Source organism: Sprattus sprattus (genome assembly GCF_963457725.1).
Source record: "Sprattus sprattus genome assembly, chromosome: 4".
Classification (NCBI taxonomy): domain Eukaryota; kingdom Metazoa; phylum Chordata; class Actinopteri; order Clupeiformes; family Clupeidae; genus Sprattus; species Sprattus sprattus.
The window spans coordinates 20513441-20535954 of record NC_137923.1 but is presented as its reverse complement, the minus strand read 5'-3'; the positions used below and the strand labels follow the sequence as shown (position 1 = coordinate 20535954).

General features: G+C 47.1%; 1 protein-coding gene across 1 annotated transcript in view; it reads right to left on the bottom strand.

Annotated features, from left to right (window-relative positions):
- fndc3ba (fibronectin type III domain containing 3Ba) overlaps window positions 1–22514 on the bottom strand; it is a 109172-nt gene that overhangs the window by 70572 nt on the left and 16086 nt on the right. The window contains exons 2-3 of the mRNA XM_080837948.1: window positions 14536–14677; window positions 12944–13019 (exon numbers count right to left, since the gene is read on the bottom strand). Coding sequence (XP_080694074.1) covers window positions 12944–13019; window positions 14536–14649 — 190 coding nt within the window. The 5' untranslated portion in view covers window positions 14650–14677. The remainder of the gene's footprint in view (window positions 1–12943; window positions 13020–14535; window positions 14678–22514) is intronic.

Sequence of the window (22514 nt, the reverse complement as noted above, 5' to 3'; positions counted from 1 at the left end):
CTCTCCCCCTCTCCTCTCTCTCTCTCTCTCCTTCTCTCTCTCTTTCTTTCCTGCTCTCTCTCTCTCTCTCTCTCTCTCTCTCTCACCCCTCTCTCCCCCTCTCCTCTCTCTCTCTCTCTCCTTCTCTCTCTCTTTCTTTCCTGCTCTCTCTCTCTCTCTCTCTCTCTCTCTCTCTCTCTCTCTCTCTCTCTCTCTCTCTTTCTCTGCACAACCACAGATCCATCTATGACATCCAACCCCATCCAGTCCGGCCCAGGATAGACTAAAGGTGCTTCCAGGCCAGCTGTGCTCCAAACGGCGGCCGCTGGAGGTGCCAGAGGGCCTGTGTGTGCCAGAGGGGGTGTGAGGAGAGATGGCCACTGCCACCTCAGCACAGCAGCACCAGTAGCACATCTGCTCGGACCCTCTCCTCAGCACATTGGCAAACACTAAGGACCACCTGCCTGTGGGTATACCTTCCTAACATTACGAGTGACCAGTAATATTAATACTACCCATACATCAATACATACGTGCACACGCACACATACACACATGCACACGTGCACACACACACACACACACACACACACACACACACACACACACACACACACACACACACACACACACACACACACACACACACACACAATCACACACACACACACACACACACACACACACACACACACACACACACACACACACACACACACACACACACACACTACTTGCCTCCCCTCATCCTTGCCCTGGCCAACACAAACTGGCCTCAGTTATGCAAATGCAGCTGAGCAGAGCCCACAAGCAAATTAATGCCATGTGGCCATGTGGCCATCTCTGTCTCTCTCTCTCTCTCTCTCTCTCTCTCTCTCTCTTCTCTCTCTCTCTATGTCTTCTCTCTCCTTCTCTCTCTCTTCCAATCACTCTCTTTCTCTTCTATCTCTCTGTCTCTCTCTCTATCTCTGTTATTCAAGTCATTTCGGGCAGAGTAACTGTGTGTCGGGTTTGAGGACTGTTTGGATTATGGCACTATCCACTATAAAGAGAGGACTGTGATGTGCTAAAAGCCATGCCCCTGTTACAAACACAAGATGACCCTTCACCGAGGAGGCTTAGAACATACCACAGCTCCCTATGAGGACAAACAGGACAATAAGATATAGAGAGAGATACAGATAGAAAGACATATAGAGAAAAAGGTCTACAGAGTGAGAAGAGATGACAACTCAAGAGGGCAAAACTTCAGTTACTGGAGTACTGGAATTGGATCCTTTCTTTTTCTTAAGCAGAATGGAGGTAGCCTGTCAGGGTCTGCTATGTCTCAATGCCCAACAGGTGTTCAAACAAGGGCATGCTATCATGCTAACACACACGCACATACACATACACACAGAGTAAACAGCTGGCTAAAAGTGAGGGGGCGTGGGGGGTGGGCAAAGATCTCCCGGTTCCTTATTCCAGCGAAAATCACATGGTGCTGGCTCACACACGATGGTGACCTCAGAGGGGGAGGGGGGTATGAGTATGGGGGTATGAGTATGAGTATGCTCAGTATCTCAATGCGGTTAAAGGGGAGAGAGTGCAGAGGGAAAGAATGCTAAAATAAAATGCCATCCAAGCTTCACGGCACAGCGGGGGAGCCATTTTTTCCATGCACTTTCTCAGAAGTTTGGACGCCATTCCTTTAGCTGCTCCGCTGTCTCAGGGGAATGATATGTGGTACCCGGGAAACAAAGTGGAAAAAGTGTTGGTAAGGCGTGGAATGAGGACAAAGGCAGGACAGGAGCTCACAGTTGTTCACCAAAACACTGTTCTTCACAGGCAGGCAATCAGCAAGGCAAGAGAAACACACACACACGCACAAGCACACGCACACGCACACGCACACGCACACGCACACGCACACGCACACGCACACGCACACACACACACTCACACACACAAACCCACATAGAGTTATTTATTCATGTATAGCAATCAACAGAAGTCTACAGAGACCACCACAATGCAAGACACACACAAACCCTGTGTATCCCCAAGAAATCCTTCATACAGTATTTGTATTGGAAGGTGCGGTGAGGTTTTTATACATTCCCTGAGGTAACGAGAAGCCTCTCACACGGCTTACTCTTTCTTCCCATTTCTCTCTTATTTTGTCACACAGAGAGAGAGAGAGAGAGAGAGAAATAGAAAGAGAGAGAGAGAGTTATAGGGATATTAAGTGACTGCATGACCCCAGGGGCAGGGCTGTGAAACTGGGCCTGAGGACAGCACAGGTGAGGTAGAGAGGAGAGGAGAAGAGGAGAAGAGAGGAGGCTTTTTGAAAGCAGGAACAGAGAGAGTTTTATGAGCTCCGCCCAGAGACCCCGCAGAGAGGTGCGTGTGACCTCTGAGCTGAATCAATCTGCACTAGGTAGCTGATAGGGGCTTTACATGATGACACCTCAGACAGAGATAGAGAGAGAGAGAGAGAGAGAGAGAGAGAGAGAGAGAGAGAGAGAGAGAGAGAGAAAGGGAAAGCAGAGCCAGTTTCACATCTCAGGACCTGTTGACATCAGCCAAAAAACACACAGTCATTTCCCAATACGTGGAAGTGAGTGTGTGTGTTAGTGTGTGTGTGTGTGTGTGTGTGTGTGTGTGTGTGTGTGTGTGGGTGTGTGTGGGTGTGTGTGTGTTTGTGTGTGCACTTGCCCAATTTCTGGGAACTAGCAAATACACACCCACCTCACGGACACACACGCGTGCACATGTTTAACTTTGCACTTTGTAAACAGAACATGCCCTGACCAATCTAAACACTCAGGATTGTGAGCAGGTGGCACATATGACCCTGATTCCAGTGTCATGTCTGTGAACACAGGCCACAAACACTGCCTCTGCCTCTGCCTCTGCCTCTGCCTGAAACCCACAGTGAATCCAGACCCTCAGCTCTCAGCCCCAAAGCAGCCATTGAGCTGTGCTAAGGTGATTTTACAGGGCCTCCGGAGCCCAGTCTTCTCAGCATAGAAACAAACTCTCACAGGCAGCGTCTGAGCTGGACTACCACAGTCTAAACTCTCCCAGACAGCCTCTGAGCCTGACTTCCACAGTCTATTATTAAGTCGATATGATAATGTGGTGCAAAGATTGGTATTGAGATTCAAGACAAAATGTATCTTATTTTCCCAACATCACAAAGGATGCCACAACCTCTAGGTGTTGACCCCTTACAGACGTTTGGCACAGTCGTATCTGATGATAAAGAGAGGTAAAGCAGCAGTTTGGAGAATGTAGGGGAGTTGCAATGGAAGTTATCCACAAAGCAAGACAATGTGACACACAGAACTATGAGAGCACAAAGAGGGGAGAATGAATACATCAGTATATGAGAGTGACTGCGCTTGCCTTCTGAGAGGATTCCTTTATGAGAGGAGAGCACAGCCTGCCTGCCAGCTCGACTGAGAGAGGGACAGCAGAAGAGGAGAGAGAGAACGGGTGAGAGAGCAAGAGTGAGTAAGTGAGTGAGTGAGTGAGAGAAAAACATTTTGTATGTGTGTGTGTGTGTGTGTGTGAACCTGTGTATCAAGGACAGAGAGAGAGAGAGGAGAGAAAGGAGCTTCGGTCTTCTGCAGCCCTGATAGAGTGGAGCCACGTCAGCAGCAGGAAGAAAGGAAGCCTACTGCCAGACTGTCTATTTGTATGTGTGTGTGTGTGTGTGTGTGTGTGTGTGTGTGTGTGTGTGTGTGTGTGTGTGTGTGTGTGTGTGTGTGTGTGTGCCTTCTGCCAGGGAGGGAGAGGGCATGAAGCCTTTTGCCAGAGAGGGAGAGGGCAAGAGGTACTCTACAGAGAGAAGGAGAGAGAGAGATAGAGAGAGGGACAGAGAAGAAAACCACATAAAAAGGTAGGAAAGTGAGGACACAACAAACATGAAAGAGATAGTTTATTGAGGGAGATAAGGGCAACCAAAAGCAGATAAGCACAAAATATTTGCTGGAGAAACACCATGAGCAGGAGACCTAGATAAAACGGTGTATGTGTTTGCGTGTCTATGTGTTTATGTGTGTGTGTGTGTGTGTGTGTGTGTGTGTGTGTGTGTGTGTGTGTGTGTGTGTCAGGAGAAGAAAGGTAGAGGAAGAGAGGCTCCAAGCACAAACTAGGCTTTCACTGCAGACTGAGGAAGCTTATGGGGAATTTCAGCCCAGGTAGAGGTGGATCTTTGGGTCTAGACCTGAGCAACGTGGATGATCTGGAGAGATACGATTGGTGGTGGGGCTCCCTAAGGGCTGGAGACAAGCCGCTGGCCCCTAACGCCTCTCTCCAAAAGGAAGGAAAGGGCTCTCTTCAGGAGGACTTACAGGGGCTGAGTGAGTCCAGGGGCTGCTCTCCTCCCCTAAGGGGCGAGGTGAGGGACAGGAGAGCTGAGAGGAGCTGGAGGGCTAAGACACCCTGCTAGGAATGCGTGCATCGAAGACAGGACCAGGCACGCTTTATTTCTCGCTTTATTTCTCTCTCTCTCTCTCTAACTCACTTTTTCTTCCAGTCTCTCTTTCCCCTCACAAGTACCTAGCCCTTTTCTCCACAAGAGTAACTACAGGAACCACATTTTGTAACTTGGTGGAACTCAGCAATGATCATAGACCTAAACACACTTTCCACCTACAAAAACACACACAGAACACATACTATGGACTCTCCTATAAGCAAACGACAATGTTGAGGTTGTGGTTACAGCACAGGTTATAAAGTCACCAAGACTAAACACACTTATTTTGCCACAAAAAAAGTGGCTACGCTAGCACTGAGCGGAGAGCCTGTGTGAACAGCCCTACTGTATGTGCTCTGCTCAGAGTCACTGTGGCTTGTGTCACGGACCAATGGTGGGGCTGCCCGGAGACAAGGCTCCTCGCCAGCACCGACAGCTGGGCAGAGGTGGGAGACGGAGAGGAATACGTGAGGGGGCCAGTATCATGGTGTTGCGTGGCATGGCAGATTTTCCTTGTTGACAAGCACGGCGGGCACAGAGCAGCAGGAGGAAACACAAAGATGCCTTGAGAGGAAGCTTTGCTTACATCTGCTGCTGCTGCCGGGGATGGAAAGGCACATCTGGAAGGAACGAAAAGCAAAGGAAAATGCAGAAAAAAAAGAAGAAGAAGAAGAAGAAGAAGAGGAAGCGAAAAAAAGGCTGTGGCTGCCGGGCCCTGTCCAAATGCACTCCTTCACCCCGTGCTCTTCTGTCCATTTGTGTTCGGGCCAGTAGACAGGAGGAATTCTCTCTCTCCCTTCTTTTCTTCCCTGTCTCTCTCTTTCTCCCTCTCTCTGCCTCTCACTTTCTCTGCCTTGGCATCACAGCTCACTTTTTTTTCAGTTGCTGAATCCAAGTCATGCAGCCAGGAGGTTACTTTTGTTACTGTAGTGCATGGCAAGAGGAGAGAGAGGCAGAGAGAGAAAGAAAAAAAAGAAATACAGAGATAAAGAGAAATTTCCCCAAATTCACACGATTTCCAATCATATCACAGCAATGGCAGTTTCAAACAGTTACGTCTTAAACACATTTTCCACTAAATGACCGACGTAACCCTTCCCAGTATAATACTTCCCAGTCGTCTAAAACTCCCTACAGAACTGGGGCATTCCAAAGGCCGAGGCCCACAGCACACTTCACATTCCTCGTACTGCTTTGCTTCCTTTTCAATGTACACAGCCTGGGCTGAAGAGGAGGAAGGGGAAGACGAGGGGGAAGAAAGTACTGAAACAATGTAGGGAGAGATGTGTGCGCTAAATGAATGGAAAGTGTGTGAAAGTGTAATATCTCTTCCCCCTTCCCTCTCTCTCCCTCTTCTCTCTCTCTCACTCTCTCTCTGACTACTGTATACTGTGTGCAGTTTGGGTCCCTGGGCTCCAGTGGAGTTCTGGCAGACTACGGCTCAATCCAGCTCTCTGGAAACTCAAACAGACACTTTTCCTCTGTCTTGTGCTTAAACTTCCATGCTACTTTGTGTGGATGCACACACACACACACAAACATACACAAACATTCACACACACACACACACACACACACACACATACCGTCATAACATTACAGTTCTAAATATTACTCCCTCTAAAGCCAGAACACACGATCCACATACATTGTTATCTGTCTTCTTCTTGCTGAAGTTTAAGACTGTGTCCAGTAACCACAAGCAGTGAAGTACACATCTGAGGCTAATGCTTGGCATTACAGTGTCGACAGATTACAAAAGCGTTCAATGGAACCATATCTGCTTTTTTGGTCGCCATTCAACACCACACAATAGCATTAGAGATGGATTGTGAGATAAAGCGTCTTTTCTCTGTCCGATTGGAGGGGATTTTATTTGAACATGTACTTTTCAAAACAAAAATTGTTAATGTGAATAAACTGACATTATTTCAATAATTTCAATTCACACAATTATCTGTATGGCACAGATAACTGTGCACTGCAAATTTGTAATTGTAAATTGCTGTCTGCCAGTGTTAACTTGAAACCCAGGTGACTTGCTGCAAAAACATGCTCAAGACAGTGCTGCTTTGAGGGCAGAACTCAGCGCTGACTGCTGGCTGCTGCAGTGGCAGTGGTCCTCACATTCACACCTCCATTAATATAACACAGATTCAGCCAAGCCCTTATATTAATACTCTCTCTCACACACACACACACACACACACCAGATAAAAAGCACAAGCAGAAAACATGCCGTTTGCATTTGTCTGGTGCTGTTTCACTTAAGAAAGAGAAAAGCTAAGGCAGAGGATGGGTGTCCTGGACCTGGATGTCCCAGCAGAGGAACCCGGTCACCTCGCCCTGCTGGCCTGCTACATCTCTGCACCGTGAGCGACTCACATGGACCAGAGGGTCACAGAGCAGGACCTACGTGACCCTGACAGGAGTTGAGTGTGGTGGACACAGAGAAACTGCTCCAGAGGCCCAAGAGGTTTGTTACGGGGTGGTGGCAGTGGTGGTGGGGGCATTCGGGGGCCCATATGTTTCCCAAGGGGCCCCTCATGCCGACACACACCACCTGGAGGGAGAGCCTCCATTTCCAAGAAAAAACACCATTTACGCCACAAACCATAACAGTGCAGGCAGCATCTGTTGTGGATGTGTCCCGTGCGCCTCAGCTGATAAGAGCTGAGGCTGAGACAGCATCCACTGAGTTTGCTCCAGCTGCTGGTGACAAAGCGTGCATATCATGAGACTGGACTCTCATGGTGCGTCACACACCCACTGTACAATCATCCCTGTACTTTGGCATTTGTACAAGAAAAAAACGTTGGTTTTGTTACGTATCTGTCTTTGTGTGTGTGTGTGTGTGTTCAAATGTGACAGTGTTGTACAGTACACCCTTTCCTAATCTTGTGAGTATTAGGTAAGCTGAGGCACTCAGGGCATGGTACAATGACCATTGAGGAGAGCACTCTAAAGATAGGCTCACTGACCTTCTGGAAAGTAGAAACTGCCCACTGGTAAGCACAAGAAGTCTTTTGTCCTATTTTGGTCTGTACTTTTACCCAGACACACAGACACATAGACACACAGACACACACAATCTTGCTATCAGGTTTCAATGTTTTATTAATATTTATTTCTCCTTTTGGAGAATCCTTTTCAATCCAGTTAAACCACAAAGAAGTGACATTTTTATGAAAATCATGAAGAAACTGATTTTGCGGTGGATGACTTCACATCTCAGCGAAATTACAGTTTACGGATGAGTGCTGTGACTTCTCAGATGCAATTATGGAAGACAAGTTCTCTTTGCTTTCCAGCATAAAAACAATAACATCCACCCAATTTAATACAAATACATTGTATGAAATAATTTTTGGGAATTCGATTTCTTTTCTTTGGTACAATTTGGTTATATATTAAATTTATACTTTATACCCCATCAAATAAAACAACCATATTAGCTCTCACTTGATATTTGATTATCCCACCCTTCCAGAGGGATCAAAGAACAATTTAGTTTTACACAGCAAGATGTATGAGACTAAAACACTACCTCTATCAGGACTACACTGTAGAGACGAAATGTATTAACTCTGCATTGAGCCATGAGCTCCTCTCAAGGGTCTGTGCTGCATTCCAAACAGTCTGTTTGACAACCTCGCAGACAACCTCTGATCTCTCATCCAGAGGGATCGACAGATGCTCATCTGATCGCTCGTGAGCGACGACAGGTTTAATACATGTGTTTTAAACTCACAACACCGCTCACACACTTCACCTCCCTCCAGTTTACGAGTCTGCGTGCCAGATCTTATCTTCTGCGACATAGACCAAACAGCTAAGTGACACGAGGGAAGACCTCACGGTGGAAAGGCAAATAAGAGAAAATAAGAGAAAATGAAAGAAAGAAAAGATAGAAAGAAAGAAAAAAAATTAAAGAAGGAAAGAAAGAACAAAAAAAACTAAGTCAGAAATGATCTTATTAGCTCATATTCTTCAAGACAGCAAAGAAGAACCTAACAAAAGAAAGAAAGTGAGGCAAAAGGGGAGGAGGAGAGAGAAGGGAGCAAAACAAATGGGGATGGCCAACATCTGTCCAAAAGCATTAGACATGAAAGGACCTCTCCCCGGCGCACTGATCTGGCTGCACTGGGGCCACATGACAAACAGGAAGAGCGCACAGCTGGCAGGATCACCACATCAATGAGGCCCAGTGTCAGGGGCCGCAATTACCCAGCGCGCCGCACTGAATACCTTAGTGCTGACGGCCTAGAGAGAGAGAGAAAGGGCACTGAGTCTGCGTCCACCTAACAGACACACAGATGCACACACGCAAGCATCCACATACACACACACACACACTTTCACTAGGGGTAAATGTCTCAGACTAAATATCACGACACTGACGCAAGGTGCAGTCAGAGGTGAAAGCAATAGGAAGACGCTCTTTTGAGGCCATGGTCAGGGTCCTGGTGCCAGACTCTCTTCTAGTGCGAACACATACTCACACATACCCACAAAACAAATGCGGGGGGGGGAATCCCCAAACAAAGAACACAGCGAGCTTAGCCCTGCCTTGTGAAAAAAAAGAGAGGATAAGAAGACAGACGGAAAAAAGGGGAAAAAAGTTCACCCTGTTTAAACAACACAAAGATTACAGTTCGCCTGCTTCCACCCTAATTAGCAGAGAGATACGGCCGGGCCCAGGCCCAAGTAAACAAGAAGGGGCCGGAGCAGACTAATGAGCTGCCAGTCCGTAGAACAGAGACATGCTGGCTGACGGCCCAGACCGCTAACCAGCGCTAACGATGCTAATGAAGCTAGCGATGCTAAAGATGTTAATACAGTGTATTCACATCATCCGAGTGTGTGCCTGGATGCCTGCAGGGAAGATGAGTCAAACAAAAGTATGTGGATAGTCCCAAAATGTGAGGGAAAACACAAGGTTTGAGGATATGGTGGTTTTCTGTGGCTCACTTAAGTTTGTTAAGTTTGTGCAATATGACTTCCAGGGATCTCAAATGTGGGGCTGAGCCGAGCTGGGCTGTTGTGCAGGCACACTGCTCTCTGGGGCAGGAAATGAGTGGCAGGGAGGGGGAGGAGGGCAGGATGCGCATGGAGGCGCCCACTGTTCCTGTCCAGAGCAGAGCAGCTAGGTGCTATAATCCTCTCACTTTTCTTTAGCCTCTGATAATTGCCCCCCTTCACCCTTGTTAACTGTTAGCTTACCATTGTCTATGTTGTGTTACATAACTTTTATAGCATTTCATCTTGATGAATTTCCATTCATAATTAACATGGAGTATGGCTTTCACTATGCTTTCTTCAACTCATAAATCTCTTGACTCTTAAGTCTTCACAGAGGCTTAAACTCACTGACTCTGAGCTCCAGTGAGAGTGAGGGAGAGGAGAGTGTGCACCTATCCAGGGCCGAGGCTCTAGGCGAGGGCTTAGGGTTTCTTGGCTGCACTCAGCCCCCTCCAAAAGAAGCCGTTCTCTCTGTGCTCTGTGAAGCCAGCGCGGTCCACAGGCTAAACAGTGGTTACTTTATATAAAATCCTAAACCTAGGGTTCTGCTCTGAGGTTAGCATAATGACAAAGAGGCTCTCTCTCTAAAAAGCATGCTCCTTCACGGAGCTACAGCCTCACTCCACACTTTTAATTAAACCCAGTGACCTTTTTCTGTGGAGGAAAAAAGGCAGAAAGAGAGAGAGTGTGAGAGAGAGCGAGAGGGAGAGGGTTATGGATTTGAGCTATCCCTTTAATGGAGTGCCTGAGTACTCACAGTCATCGTTTCATCACCACCTTCACTTTCTTTTACCCTGGTTCTGCCTCCATTGTGCCCGGGGGGCACGTTACCTTCTGCTCATTAGGAAACGGATGTGTGTGTTTGTGTGTGTGTGTGTGTGTGTGTGTGTGTGTGTGTGTGTGTGTGTGTGTGTGTGTGTGTGTGTGTGTGTGTGTGTGTGTGTGTGTGTGTGTGTGTATGTGTGTGTGTGTGTGTGAGAGTGTGTGTGTGTGTGTGTGTGGGTGTGTGTGTGTGTGTGTGTGTGTGTGTGTGTGTGTGTGTGTGTGTGTGTGTTTGTATGAATGGAAAGGAAGTCATGCTGAGCAGTTTTTCTTTTCATATTTGGAGACTTCCCTTCAGTTACCTAATCAGTTAGCTTACACACACTACTGGGCCTCATTGATAAGGATCTGCTTGTGATCACTGGATTATTTTCCTAAAAAGTTTCCACAAATAATGTATAAAACATCCTTATGCATTTGACTGTGTTCCTAAGGATAATACTGCGTGATGATACTGTATTCCTAAGGATAATAACGTGTGATGATACTGTATTCCTAAGGATAACACCGTGTGATGATACTGTATTCCTTAGGACAATAATGTGTGATGATACTGTATTCCTAAGGATAATAACGTGTGATGATACTGTATTCCTAAGGATAACACCGTGTGATGATACTGTATTCCTTAGGACAATAATGTGTGATGATACTGTATTCCTAAGGATAATAACGTGTGATGATACTGTATTCCTTAGGACAATAATGTGTGATGATACTGTATTCCTAAGGATAATAACGTGTGATGATACTGTATTCCTAAGGATAATAACGTGTGATGATACTGTATTCCTAAGGATAATAATGTGTGATGATACTGTATTCCTTAGGACAATAATGTGCGATGATACTGTTTTACAATAACATTTAATGTACAATTAATTATTGATTAACGAAATTGGGTGTAAAATTTTAAAGAGGATTTGAAGAATCAACATTTACTCAGTGCTGCTTTCAACCACTAAAGGACCCTTGGGTAAAGCCAACAGATTTTCTGACCATAATGACATATGTTCATGGAAGCAGAGCCAGAGCCGAGAGGTAGGTAGGTATGAGGTCATGGAGGTTGGGAAGCGCTCACCTCCTTACTGCTGTTCCTGTCTGGAAATGAACAGCCCCCACACATCACTTGCACTTAAGCAGTGACAGTCCCGCACTTCTTTTTCCTTTTTCTTTCTATGTCGTTTTCTATTTTTTTTTTTTGAAAGCAGTATTTATTGTTACACCAGGTTCAATTGCTCTTAGCTTGATTGTTCTCTCCCTTGTACGTCGCTTAGGACAAAAGCGTCTGCTAAATGACTAAATGTAAATGTAAAATGTAAAAAGTGGTCAGGCCTCTCACCGGAGCCGTTTGCCCGCAGGGCCAGACAGGCAGGGAGTGCACAGAGTGCCCATCTATTCTCATCTGCTCTGCAGACCAGACATCAGCAGCCAGCAGCTAGCAGCCAGCAGCAGCCCCCTCCCCTCCTGCTCCCAAGCCCAACAGTGCAGCCTCAGCCTGCCTCTCATCTCCATCTCCACTGGGACTGTTACGTAAGGGGGTAGAGCTGTGTGTGCTGACACGTGTGTATGAATCGACCAGTGGTCTCTATGTACAGGCTTAATTACTAAAGGACAAGAGACCACTAGTCATTCGCACCTTTCAAACCAAGAACCTGTGCTACACCAGCTGAGACCGTGGATGTGGGGAGTGTGGACAGGTAATGTGAAGTGGACGAAACAGTTGTTTTATGGTAACAGAGACTGAGGAAGAAGGAATGTGTGTGTGTGTGTGTGTGTGTGTGTGTGTGTGTGTGTGTGTGTGTGTGTGTGTGTGTGTGTGTGTGTGTGTGTGTGTGTGTGTGTGTGTGTGTGTGTGTGGTGGTTCCATCAGAGGAGAGATTACATCCACCAAAGCAGTGGCAGGGACCTCTACATCTATTTTCACCAAAAACACACACACACATGAACATATACACACACACACACACAGACACACACACAGACACACACACACACTCCCTCTTCCTCAGTATCTGCATAACTATTGAAATACTTATCAAGCAGTTTAAAATCCTCTAACTTCAAAAAGCCATTGACATTCCATTGCTTAAAGGAAAACATGAGCAATAATCTCCTTGCACACAAACAACCACTTGAAGCAGGAGATTAGCAGGTCAAAGGAGACCGCCTCCACAGGTAAATATTTGCGTTTCGACATGGTGTGGAGAAGAACCCCAAAGACACATTAACTGATCGCCTACGTTAAAAAAACCTCTTGCAAAAAGACCAACAAGACCTTTGGAAAAGCCACCCCTTATCACCCATTGACTGCAGAGTCAATACTAACAGGCCTACACTGGGGCAAAGCCATGCCAGACTGCAGGGGACTGGTGAGGGGAAGCATCCAACGGTAGCCCACCAGGAGCACCGGCAGGCACCGATGCACACCACACCAAATCAAAAATAACACTCAGGCCACGGCTTTAGCCATGGATTAGAGTGTGGTACCCTCAGCGCCTATACAGATAATCTGTCCATTCCCATGCACGCCCAAACGCCCAGGGAACACAACACAACAGAGCCTCTGCTGCATGATGGGCCCACAGTAGGGGGCGCTAGTAGGAGGCGAAACTGGAGTGGGGAGCACTACCAGGTGTGGTTCAGACGTACCTTGGATGCACTGCAAGGAGCCATCCTCCGCCCGTATGGTGAAGGTCTCTCCAGGGTTGACTTGGACAAGAAAGACCTGTGCAACGGGAAGAGAGAAGATGAAACATCACTTCACGAAACGGCACGCTGAACTAAAGAAACTTCACACATTGAAACAAGAGAAAACGAAAAACAGCAATAACGTTTAAAAAATGACAGGTCACTGGTCAAATCACCACTACGTCAAAAAAGCAATGTGTAACGGAGCACAGCCAGAGGCTACCACAGGGCCAAATGAGTTCTGAAAAAAAAACTCTCGCAGCCATCACAACAGCCAGGAGGACTGCTGGTGCACATCCATCAGAGAGCATACCAGACACAGACAACAGACCCTCCCACCCCTCTTCATGGCAAAACAACATATAACTATCCAAACAAAGAAACAAACTTCAAACATAGACATGCTTGAACAGAAAGACTCTAAACCTATTCTATAAATCCATGAAAAAAGACAAAAGCACATGCACGTACACAGGGAGAGAGAGAGAGTGAGAGAGAGAAAGGAAGAGACAGAGAGAGAGAGACTCCCCTTTACTAAACCATCATATGGATCAAAGACACCTGAAAAGGCTATTATGTAGCCATACCTTAACTACACCCACATCGTGGAAAAAGAGCACAGAGTAAATAAACAAGTAAACAAAAGAAGGAAACAGAGAGAGAGAGAGAAAATCAATCTAGCTGATATCATAGTCTCTCCTTGTGGCGTGAGGCTGATCTTACCATCGTGTTGTTAGCAGGGAAGCTGTTGAGGGAGCACGTGTGCCTGTAGATGTGATAAAGTTGGCCAGCCATGGCTGGGGCTTTCAGTCTCGCACGGCTAATCTACAGGTAGCGCTGTGAGGACGTGAGCTAAATCCTCATGGCCTCTCTATCATGCCCATCCCTCTCTCCCTCAGCAGCAGCAGCAGCAGCAGCAGCAGCAGTCCAGGAGCCGCAGCAGTGGCCTCCCAACAGACCCAGGTTCCCCACAGCACAGCACTGCACAGCACTGCACAAGAGGTTGTAAGAAGCTCCTGCCTTCTACTTCCTGCTCAAATTGTCTGCTACTGCTGCTGCTGTTGCTGTTGCTATGGAAACCAGAGCGTGTAGAACCGAGACTCACCCAGGTTTGTTTTTTTCTCCAAAAGAGGGCAGCTTAAGAGAGGAAAGCCCTGCCGTAGCATCCCTATAGCATGGTTACATAATATGACCACGCAAGACACACACACACACTCACATATGCACAAACACACATCCACACAATAACAGGCACACATAGCTGGATGTCAAAGATAAAATCTAGACGTTTAAACTTGAGAGGATATTGGCTGTGGATATGAGGTGTTTTCTTTTCTGGGTCCTTATTTCTGTGTTTGAGGGGTTATTTTTTTGTGCGAATTTGCACTATAGGGTTAGCAATTTTCTTAGGTGTGCATGACATGATATCAGTCAATGAGTTTTGGACTTCTGTGGGATGTGTAGTTCGGGTGTGTGTTTCAGGAGCTGCTTCAGTGCGTTGTGTCTGTGGGTGATGCCTTTAGGGAGGCCTTGTGCTCAAGTGTGTGTCTTACCTGCTGCGGCCCATCGCCATTAACCATGTGCGGCATCAGGGCACACTCCCCGTTGAGCAGAGGCGGGGGCAGGTCCAGTGGAATCTGGTCTGTCATCATCATTGTGACGTACATTCATGGAGAAATTTACTGGACCGCCCTCCTGAGAAGAGAAGACAAACGGTTATTAGTCATTAAACAGTCAAAACAAACATCTGACTACAGAATAACGAACAACCAAATGCCGTCCAAGTGTCCGCTAAGCTTTAACACAGACACTGACAGTTCCAGGAACACTGCAGCGTGATCTTCCTACTCGAGTGGATGGCTGGTTACTTCAGCGGTCAAAGATCATCATGCTCCATTTTATCACTGAACACAAAGAGGAGCACTGACAGAGGAATTATGCTAACCAAAAAAGTCAACTGAATTTCTCCAACACAAATGTTATGCACTGAGGGAGCTCTGAGGAGGGGTTATATGCATACTTTGAGTGAGCAACGGTGAATGATACCACCGCTAATGATCCACAGAGCAACATTCAGTAGCTTTAGCTTTGCTATCACTTTGGTGTGTAATGAGCTTATAATGAAGTGACGAGTGACAGGAGCTTTGGGGGAGAAAGGGAAAAGAGTGGAGAAAGTGGGGGAAAAGAAAGGGTAGAGAAAGGAAGGAGGAGATGAAGGGAGAGCGAGGGAAAGCGAGAAAGAGAGAAAGAGGGAAAGAGGGGCCAGAATGAGTCAGAAGGACTGAAAAACAGACTCTTGGCCTTGAGCAAACTAACAGTTTCAGGAAAATGGTATAATGGGAGAGGTCTCTGTCCACAGTACTTTCTCTCTTCCAGTAAAACACACACACACACACACACACACACACACACACACACACACACACACACACACACACACACACACACACACACACACACACACACACACACACACACACACACACACACACACACACACACACACACACACACACGCACACACGCACACGCACACACACACAAACAGAGGGACACACACAATCTCCCTCAGGGTCTCTAAGGGCAGTAGTCAGCCCACAGGAAATGACTCTTCGCGGAAGCGGAGGGAGGACCATGACAAAACGCGTGGCAGAGCCAGCCGGACCCCTCCAGCGCACCCCGCACCCGCTCCCCTTCTCCCCAGGGAGCCATCTGTCAGCCGCAGGAGCATGTCGGAAAGGAGGAGGGCGAGAGGAGAAGGGAAGGAGGAGGAGGGGAGGTCAGGAAGGAATGGGCACAGCAGCACAACGCTGCTGGGAGAAGTCTTGCGCCACTCGTTCCAGTGATTCAACTGGGCCTGAGCTCCTCTGAGAGCCAGAGGCCCAGCCTACATCAGAGAAAGGGAGAGGAGAGGGAGAGGGAGAGGGAGAGGGAGGGGAGGGAGAGGCCAGGGTTCCTGCTGGAGGGTCCTAAAGACTGCCATGTCGGGAAGGCCAGAATCCAAAATGAACAAACTAATCAGTGTCAGAAGGTCACTGACTTTCATCAGGAAAATGGTTTGATTGTGGATGACTAATATCCTGTTAACCATTAAGCTCTCCACCCCGTCTGCTGTGACCTCACTGCAAAGTACACAGGTTGAAGGAAGTCAGCTGTTGAGTTGACCTTCTTCCCTCTCCCTCCCGCCCTCTCTTCCTCTCTCTGTCACTCTCACTGTCTCCCTCTCCCTCTCTCTCTCTCTATCCATCAGAGCGGGATGACATGCAGCCTCACTCCCAGCCTCCCCTTCAGATCCCAGCTGAGAGACATATGTTCCTGATTGCTAAAGCTGGCTCACCAGAGAGAGAGAGAAATAGAGAGAGAGAATGAGAGAGAAAGAGAGAGAAAGAGAAAGAGAGAGAAAGAACTAGTCAGAAATCCTCAGCTTATTTTACTACATGGACATTCCTCTCTATTTACATATCTATCAATCTTTCTATCTGTCTGTCTATCTATCTATCTTTCTATCTGCTTTGCAATCATGAGGAGAGACATGGCCTTCTCAACTATTTCCCCTGAGGAGAAAAAAGCCACATACATTTCCCCCTCCATTAAAGTCCATTAAAATGAGATTCATTAAGACATGGCATAATGATTGACCAGGAGACAAAGAAACACTGCACAGGAAGCAAAAGCCCTGCTGTCTGAGGTCCGTGAAAGAGACGAAGACCAGTGAAGACTGCAGCACAAAGGCAACATAAGCTCAAGTCCCTCATTTAAGTCTCTCGTAAGGGTAAAGGGAGGAGCGAGAGAGCAAGGAATTTGGAAAAAGTCTTGCCCACACACAGTGGCATCACAATGCAGCAAAGGTAATTAATACCCCTTTCAAGAGCTGCCAACCCGCACCCAGTGAGCAAGAGAGAGAGAGAGAGAGAGAGAGAGAGAGAGAGAGTTGGGGGTAGTATTAAAATGCAGCATAGTGGAGGGACACTGGAAGAGGCAAGCTGTGCAACTCAGAAAGGGGAGCAAAACTGTCCGTGGAGTCGGTTGGCCAGTTGAGCGGGGGACGCCTGGGTCAGTCGAGGGGCCGCCTGGGGCTGCGGACGGCTCGAGGCAGACAGGCCGTGGTCACAATGAGCTCACCCTTACGTAAAGCGACCGCGAGCGAAAGCCCCAAGCGCAGCGCGAAGCCCGCAAGGTGAGATCAAGCCAGCGACAAGAGGCCCGCATTAGGCCCCCTTTGATGAACAGATCCCCCCTGCTTTAGCAGCTAATGCAGACTCTATGGAGGCCTCCACCAGAGCCACGTGGCCACGGCCCAAACAAACAGCTATAATTAGGAGCTCCATTTAAACTTGATCCAAGAGGGCATTCGAGGGGATTTGAGACTCTTTCAATGGAAAGGCAAAGATTAGTGGATTTTTAAGTGTTCGTCATACTGTTCTTCACAGCAAAGAATGTTGCAATGAATCAGAGAAGAAGACATGAGATTCATATGCCGCAAGGGAGAGAAGTGGTAAGGTGGGTTAAAAGGTCACTTAACACGTCATTCCACAAGTCAAACCCCCATGCACACACACACACACACACACACACACACACACACACACACAAACACACACACACACACAATCAAACACACACAAACTCCTAGGAGTTCGACCCACAAGAATTCTCCACACTCTGCATATGGCTTGAGGTTTCCTAAGTTCCAATGTTTCCAAAGAATGCCTGTTTAATTCAGTGTCGATTCCAACAGCTGATAAAAAGGTAAATTGAAAAATACCTCCTAGCGTATGCAGCAACAATTGACCACTTGTTCTGTGCAGACGAGGTGAGAGGACACTGGGTGGGTGGCGTGGGGATTGAGTGAAGGTGGGGGGTGCGTAGATGACAGAGGCTCTTGTGTGGGGACTCAGCATAGATTTGGGAAGAAAGAAGTGAAGACTTTCTGCCTCTTGAATCTAGCATAGGACGCCCAGGAGGACCACTCAAGCCAGAGTCACCTCATCCTGTGAGGGCCTTTGTGTCCCAACGCCCTATCACTTGGAATGCTTAATGCAATTGAGTAACATCGACAGAACATTCTCCGACAGAATGTCTGGCCAAATTCACCACTGCCCAGGAGGAGAGGAACACATACACCCATATCATTGCATGCAGAATACCCGCACACCCAAGCCTATTGACATCCATAGTAAATACACATACGCAGACATGGATGCACTCATGTACAAAACATGCAGCATATACACAGAAATGCACCTATTCAAAGTCACACACACACACGCGCACGCGCACGCGCACGCGCACACGCACACGCACACGCACACGCACACACACGCACGCAGACACGTACAAAGCAGTAGAGCCTAGGCCACAGAACAGCTGAGGCACTTCTAGCTTGTGATTTAGACCAGGATTCTGCCCACTCCCACTGCAGAGGGTGAATCAGGACAACCACACAACATTCAGTTTGTGGGGGGGTGGGTTGGGGGTGGGGGGGGTCCTTGCGAAGGAAGGAATGGAATAGTGTATGTGTGAGTGAGAGAGAGAGAGAGGGAAGGTAAGAGAGGGAGAGAGAAAGAGAGAGAGAGAGAGTGTGTATGTGTACTGTATGTGTGTGTGTTTGAAAGAACAGGCGAGAAACAGACGGAGAGGACAAGAGAAAGAGTGAAACCTCACTAAAAATGGAGGCTCTATCACTGTTCTGTTGTGCATTTTTTTCCTCTCAGGACGACGGCCAATTTCTCGCCTTCACCCTATCAATCTCGTGAAACACAATCAGCCTTCTGACAGGTGGTTTTCCCATAATATAGCCTGTGTTGCTAAGGATTGCTCTCTGTTACTGTTTGGATTTGTTGCCTCCTGTCCTCCTCCTCCCCCTCGTTTTGCTCTTCTATGCCTCAACTCCAGACAGCTTTGCCAAAGGGGCAGAGTGACAACAACACAGTCTGCTGCAGATCATGCAACTCCCTTCTGAGCTCAGGACTAGAACAGTGCTGCAGAGGATGTGTGTCAGCCGATTCGGCGGCCAATTCACACAGACGCGCTCCAATCACTGCACTCATGATGCATTTAAAACAAAAAAAAACACTGCGGAACAAAAACGACAGCGCCAGTATTACTAAAAAGGAATGGCCATGCACACCCTCAATTTCCTGTTTCCTGCGTGCGAGAGGGCCAGCTGTGGGTGCATGCAGATGCGACTGCACAACAGAGGCTGGATCAGTTCAGCATGTCTGCAGCAGCTGCTGCTGCTCATACGCTTGACCACTCAGACAGCAGCTACACAGACCCACGCCAGGCACGGGCCAGACACAGGCCCAGACCGGGCCAGACACGGGCCCAGACTCAGAGAGAGAGAGAGACAGAGAGACAGACTGTTTCGCTGTAATGAGGATGGCAATGGGAAAATACAAATGGATAATAAAGCTTATAGATGTACTGTATGTCTATGTGAGACTCTATGTCTAGAGTCTATGTATATGTCATCTTTAGTCTGTCTCAACACCTATGTGTGTCGGTATGATCCACAGCATGGCACTTTGCAGGCCCACCGTTCCTGAAACAATGAGTAAAACAGGGCACCCTCCTTATGTTTATTAAACATTCCCAACTCTCCAAGTGCCTTTTGCTCTTCACTCTGCGTTTCCGGTCTTCTGCTGCCCTGTCTGCAGGCACGCCGCTATACAGACAAAGCCCAGAGAAGTAAATACACTATTCATGATGAGGAGGCCAGACAAAGGAAGCTGCGACGCCACAACCACAGACTCCAACACAAAGAGCACATTCTCCACTCTGGACTGACACCCCAGGCTGACACCTGCTCTCACAAGGGGCCCGTCGAAACAGTCACCCTTCGTCCATTTCAAAGGGCTGTCAGCACTGGGGCCTGAAGAATGAGGCGAGGTGTCTGTTTTCTCCATTCGCAATGTGGCAAGGTGTTATTATGACCACCGATGCGCCACACAGGACTGTCATGCAGCGTTTGTCACAGGTTTGCACAATTTTTTTTTTCTATTCAGCGCATTTTTTCAGCAATTTTGGGTCGATATCATACACTTACACCACGTGAAAACACCATACACCAATCCACGTGAAACTTGGTGTGGTTGTAGCCCACATGGCTGCTACGGAATGTGAGGTTTGTGTCCCTGGGTATGCGTTTCTGTTCATGCTATAATAATAATAATAATAATAATAATAGGCCCCTTATATTGTTTCTTTTATAGAATAAAAATATATTATTTCTATAACTGCCTATTTTCCAATGTCTTTTTTAATGTTTTGAAAGTCGCTTTGGACAAAAGCTTAATACTCTGACCATAACCAAATCCATAACCAATACATGCCTGTGTGGATTGCCAAACTTAATGACATTATAAGTTATAGAGTTAAGGCCACGTTGTTGCTTATGTAAGCATGTGAATTTCACGAAATGCTCAAATTTAGAGAATATCTCATATATATCACTAGACAGGTGGCAAAACCACACAATGTAACTTACAGGTACTGCTTCACACCTTCTCCCAGAAACTACAGTTCCTTACATTTTCACTCAGAATAAGATATTCAACAAACTTTTTAGTCTATTGGTTGATTATTCAAGATTACCCACTTTCCTTGGAATTGAAAATATGATTTCCCTTATTTTCCTTTATTCTTGCTCATTCTCTCTCTGTATGCTGTGGTCATATTATGCACTGCTATGGGGCACGTCTAGTTGCAGCAAGATGTCACCCAGTGAGGAAGCAAGCAGTCTGAAGTGTGAAGAACAGGAGGAGAGTAGAGTAGAGGAGGAGAAGGAGGAGGAGAGGAGGAAGAGGGGTAGAAGGAGAGGAGGAGGAGGAGAATGAGAGGTGGAGGAGGAGAGGAGGAGGAGAAGGAGAGGAGGAAGGTTATATGAGGTTATATGAAGGAGAGGAGAGGTGGAAGAGGGGGAGGAGGAGAGGAGGAGGAGGAGAAGAAGGAGAGGAGGACGAGGGGGGGAAGGAGAGGTGGAAGAGGGGGAGAAGGAGGAGGAGAGGAGAAAGAAAGTAGAGGAGTAAGAGAGTAGAGGAGGAGGAGAAGGAGAACGCCAACAGTAGCAAGACAGGATCAATGCAGAAACAGTCCTTGGATGACAGATTATTGGCTGACCTTTATATTTCTGTATTGCCTTTGTTATTCTTACTTTCTTTCTCATTCTCATGCAAACGGCAATAAAATAATACACATCGTTCACCACCACTACATCAGGAGCACCCTTCCACCAACTCAGCAAAGCTCTATTCCCTCGATCTCAAGCCTCTGAAAGCCAGTAGCCAAATAAGAACTTATAGTCATTACAACACAAGTACCCGAGGTCCATATAACACAAGAGAACACAGCACTACATGTTTCAGAGGAAAGAACTTCTTGTGTTATGCACTGGTATGACACATCCCCTATAGTAGCACTAGAAAGAGAGTGTCAGAAAGACAGATGGAGAGGACAAAGAGGATGGTAAGACTAAACAGTCAGAGTCAGGAGAGAGAGAGAGAGAGAGAGAGAGAGTGAAAATCACGGATGTTGAGCAGCTGTAAGCTCACCGACCGCAGGCCTCCACGTGACGAAGGGAGAAGAGCCAGTAACATAATAGTCCAAATTCAGGAGGAGAGAGAAAGAGAGACAGAAAAGTAGGGGGAAATTGTGGAGAGACATGAGCTTTACCTGTAGGTATGTATGCAGCTGCCAGACAGGGAATGTGTGTGTGTGTGTGTGTGTGTGTGTGTGTGTCTGTGTATATGTGTGTGTGTGTGTGTGTGTGTGTGTGTGTGTGTGTGTGTGTGTGTGTATATGTGTGTGTATATGTGTGTGTGTGTTTGTGTAAAGACTGTATCTGTTTACTAGTCCTTGCTAGTCCTTTATCCTGTGTAACAATTCCTCAGCCTGATCACACAATAACTCACACAGTAAGGTGTGTGTTTCTTTACACACACAAACACATATGGGGCATGTTTTTCAGCGTATTCTGTGTGTGTGTGTGTGTGTGTGTGTCTGTGTGTGTGTGTGTGCGTTTGTGTGTGTGTGTGCGAGTGTGTATGTGTGTGTGTGTGTGTGTGTGTGTGTGTGTGTGTGTGCTAGCGTGTGTGTTTGTGCAGTCGAGTGTGTATGTGTGTGTCCGTGCATGTGTGGAGAACGATAGAGTAACAATAAGAGTCCCCACTGTGTTACCACTCATGTGTATGCAAGTCAAGTTACAGTGGATGAAACACAGGCTATTCTCTGGCTATGGCTATTCTCTCTGGAATCAGACACCAAATGGAATCAAGATTGTCTTTAAGATGGCAAAATGTCCAACATGGATTACAGGGGCAAAGAAACAAACAAGTCAGGATAATTAAAGGCTTTTTTTTCTACCTAGACTAGATTAGAATGGCTCACTGTCCATAGAAAGATGTCTGAAGACAAAGGAGACAGAATAAGATGTTGATGAAGAGATGGCTGTCTCTACCGAGGGCTGGATTCATCTCCACCCAGCCCCTGCTGTGCTACACCATGTTGGGGCAAGACAGGTCTTTGTCCCTCT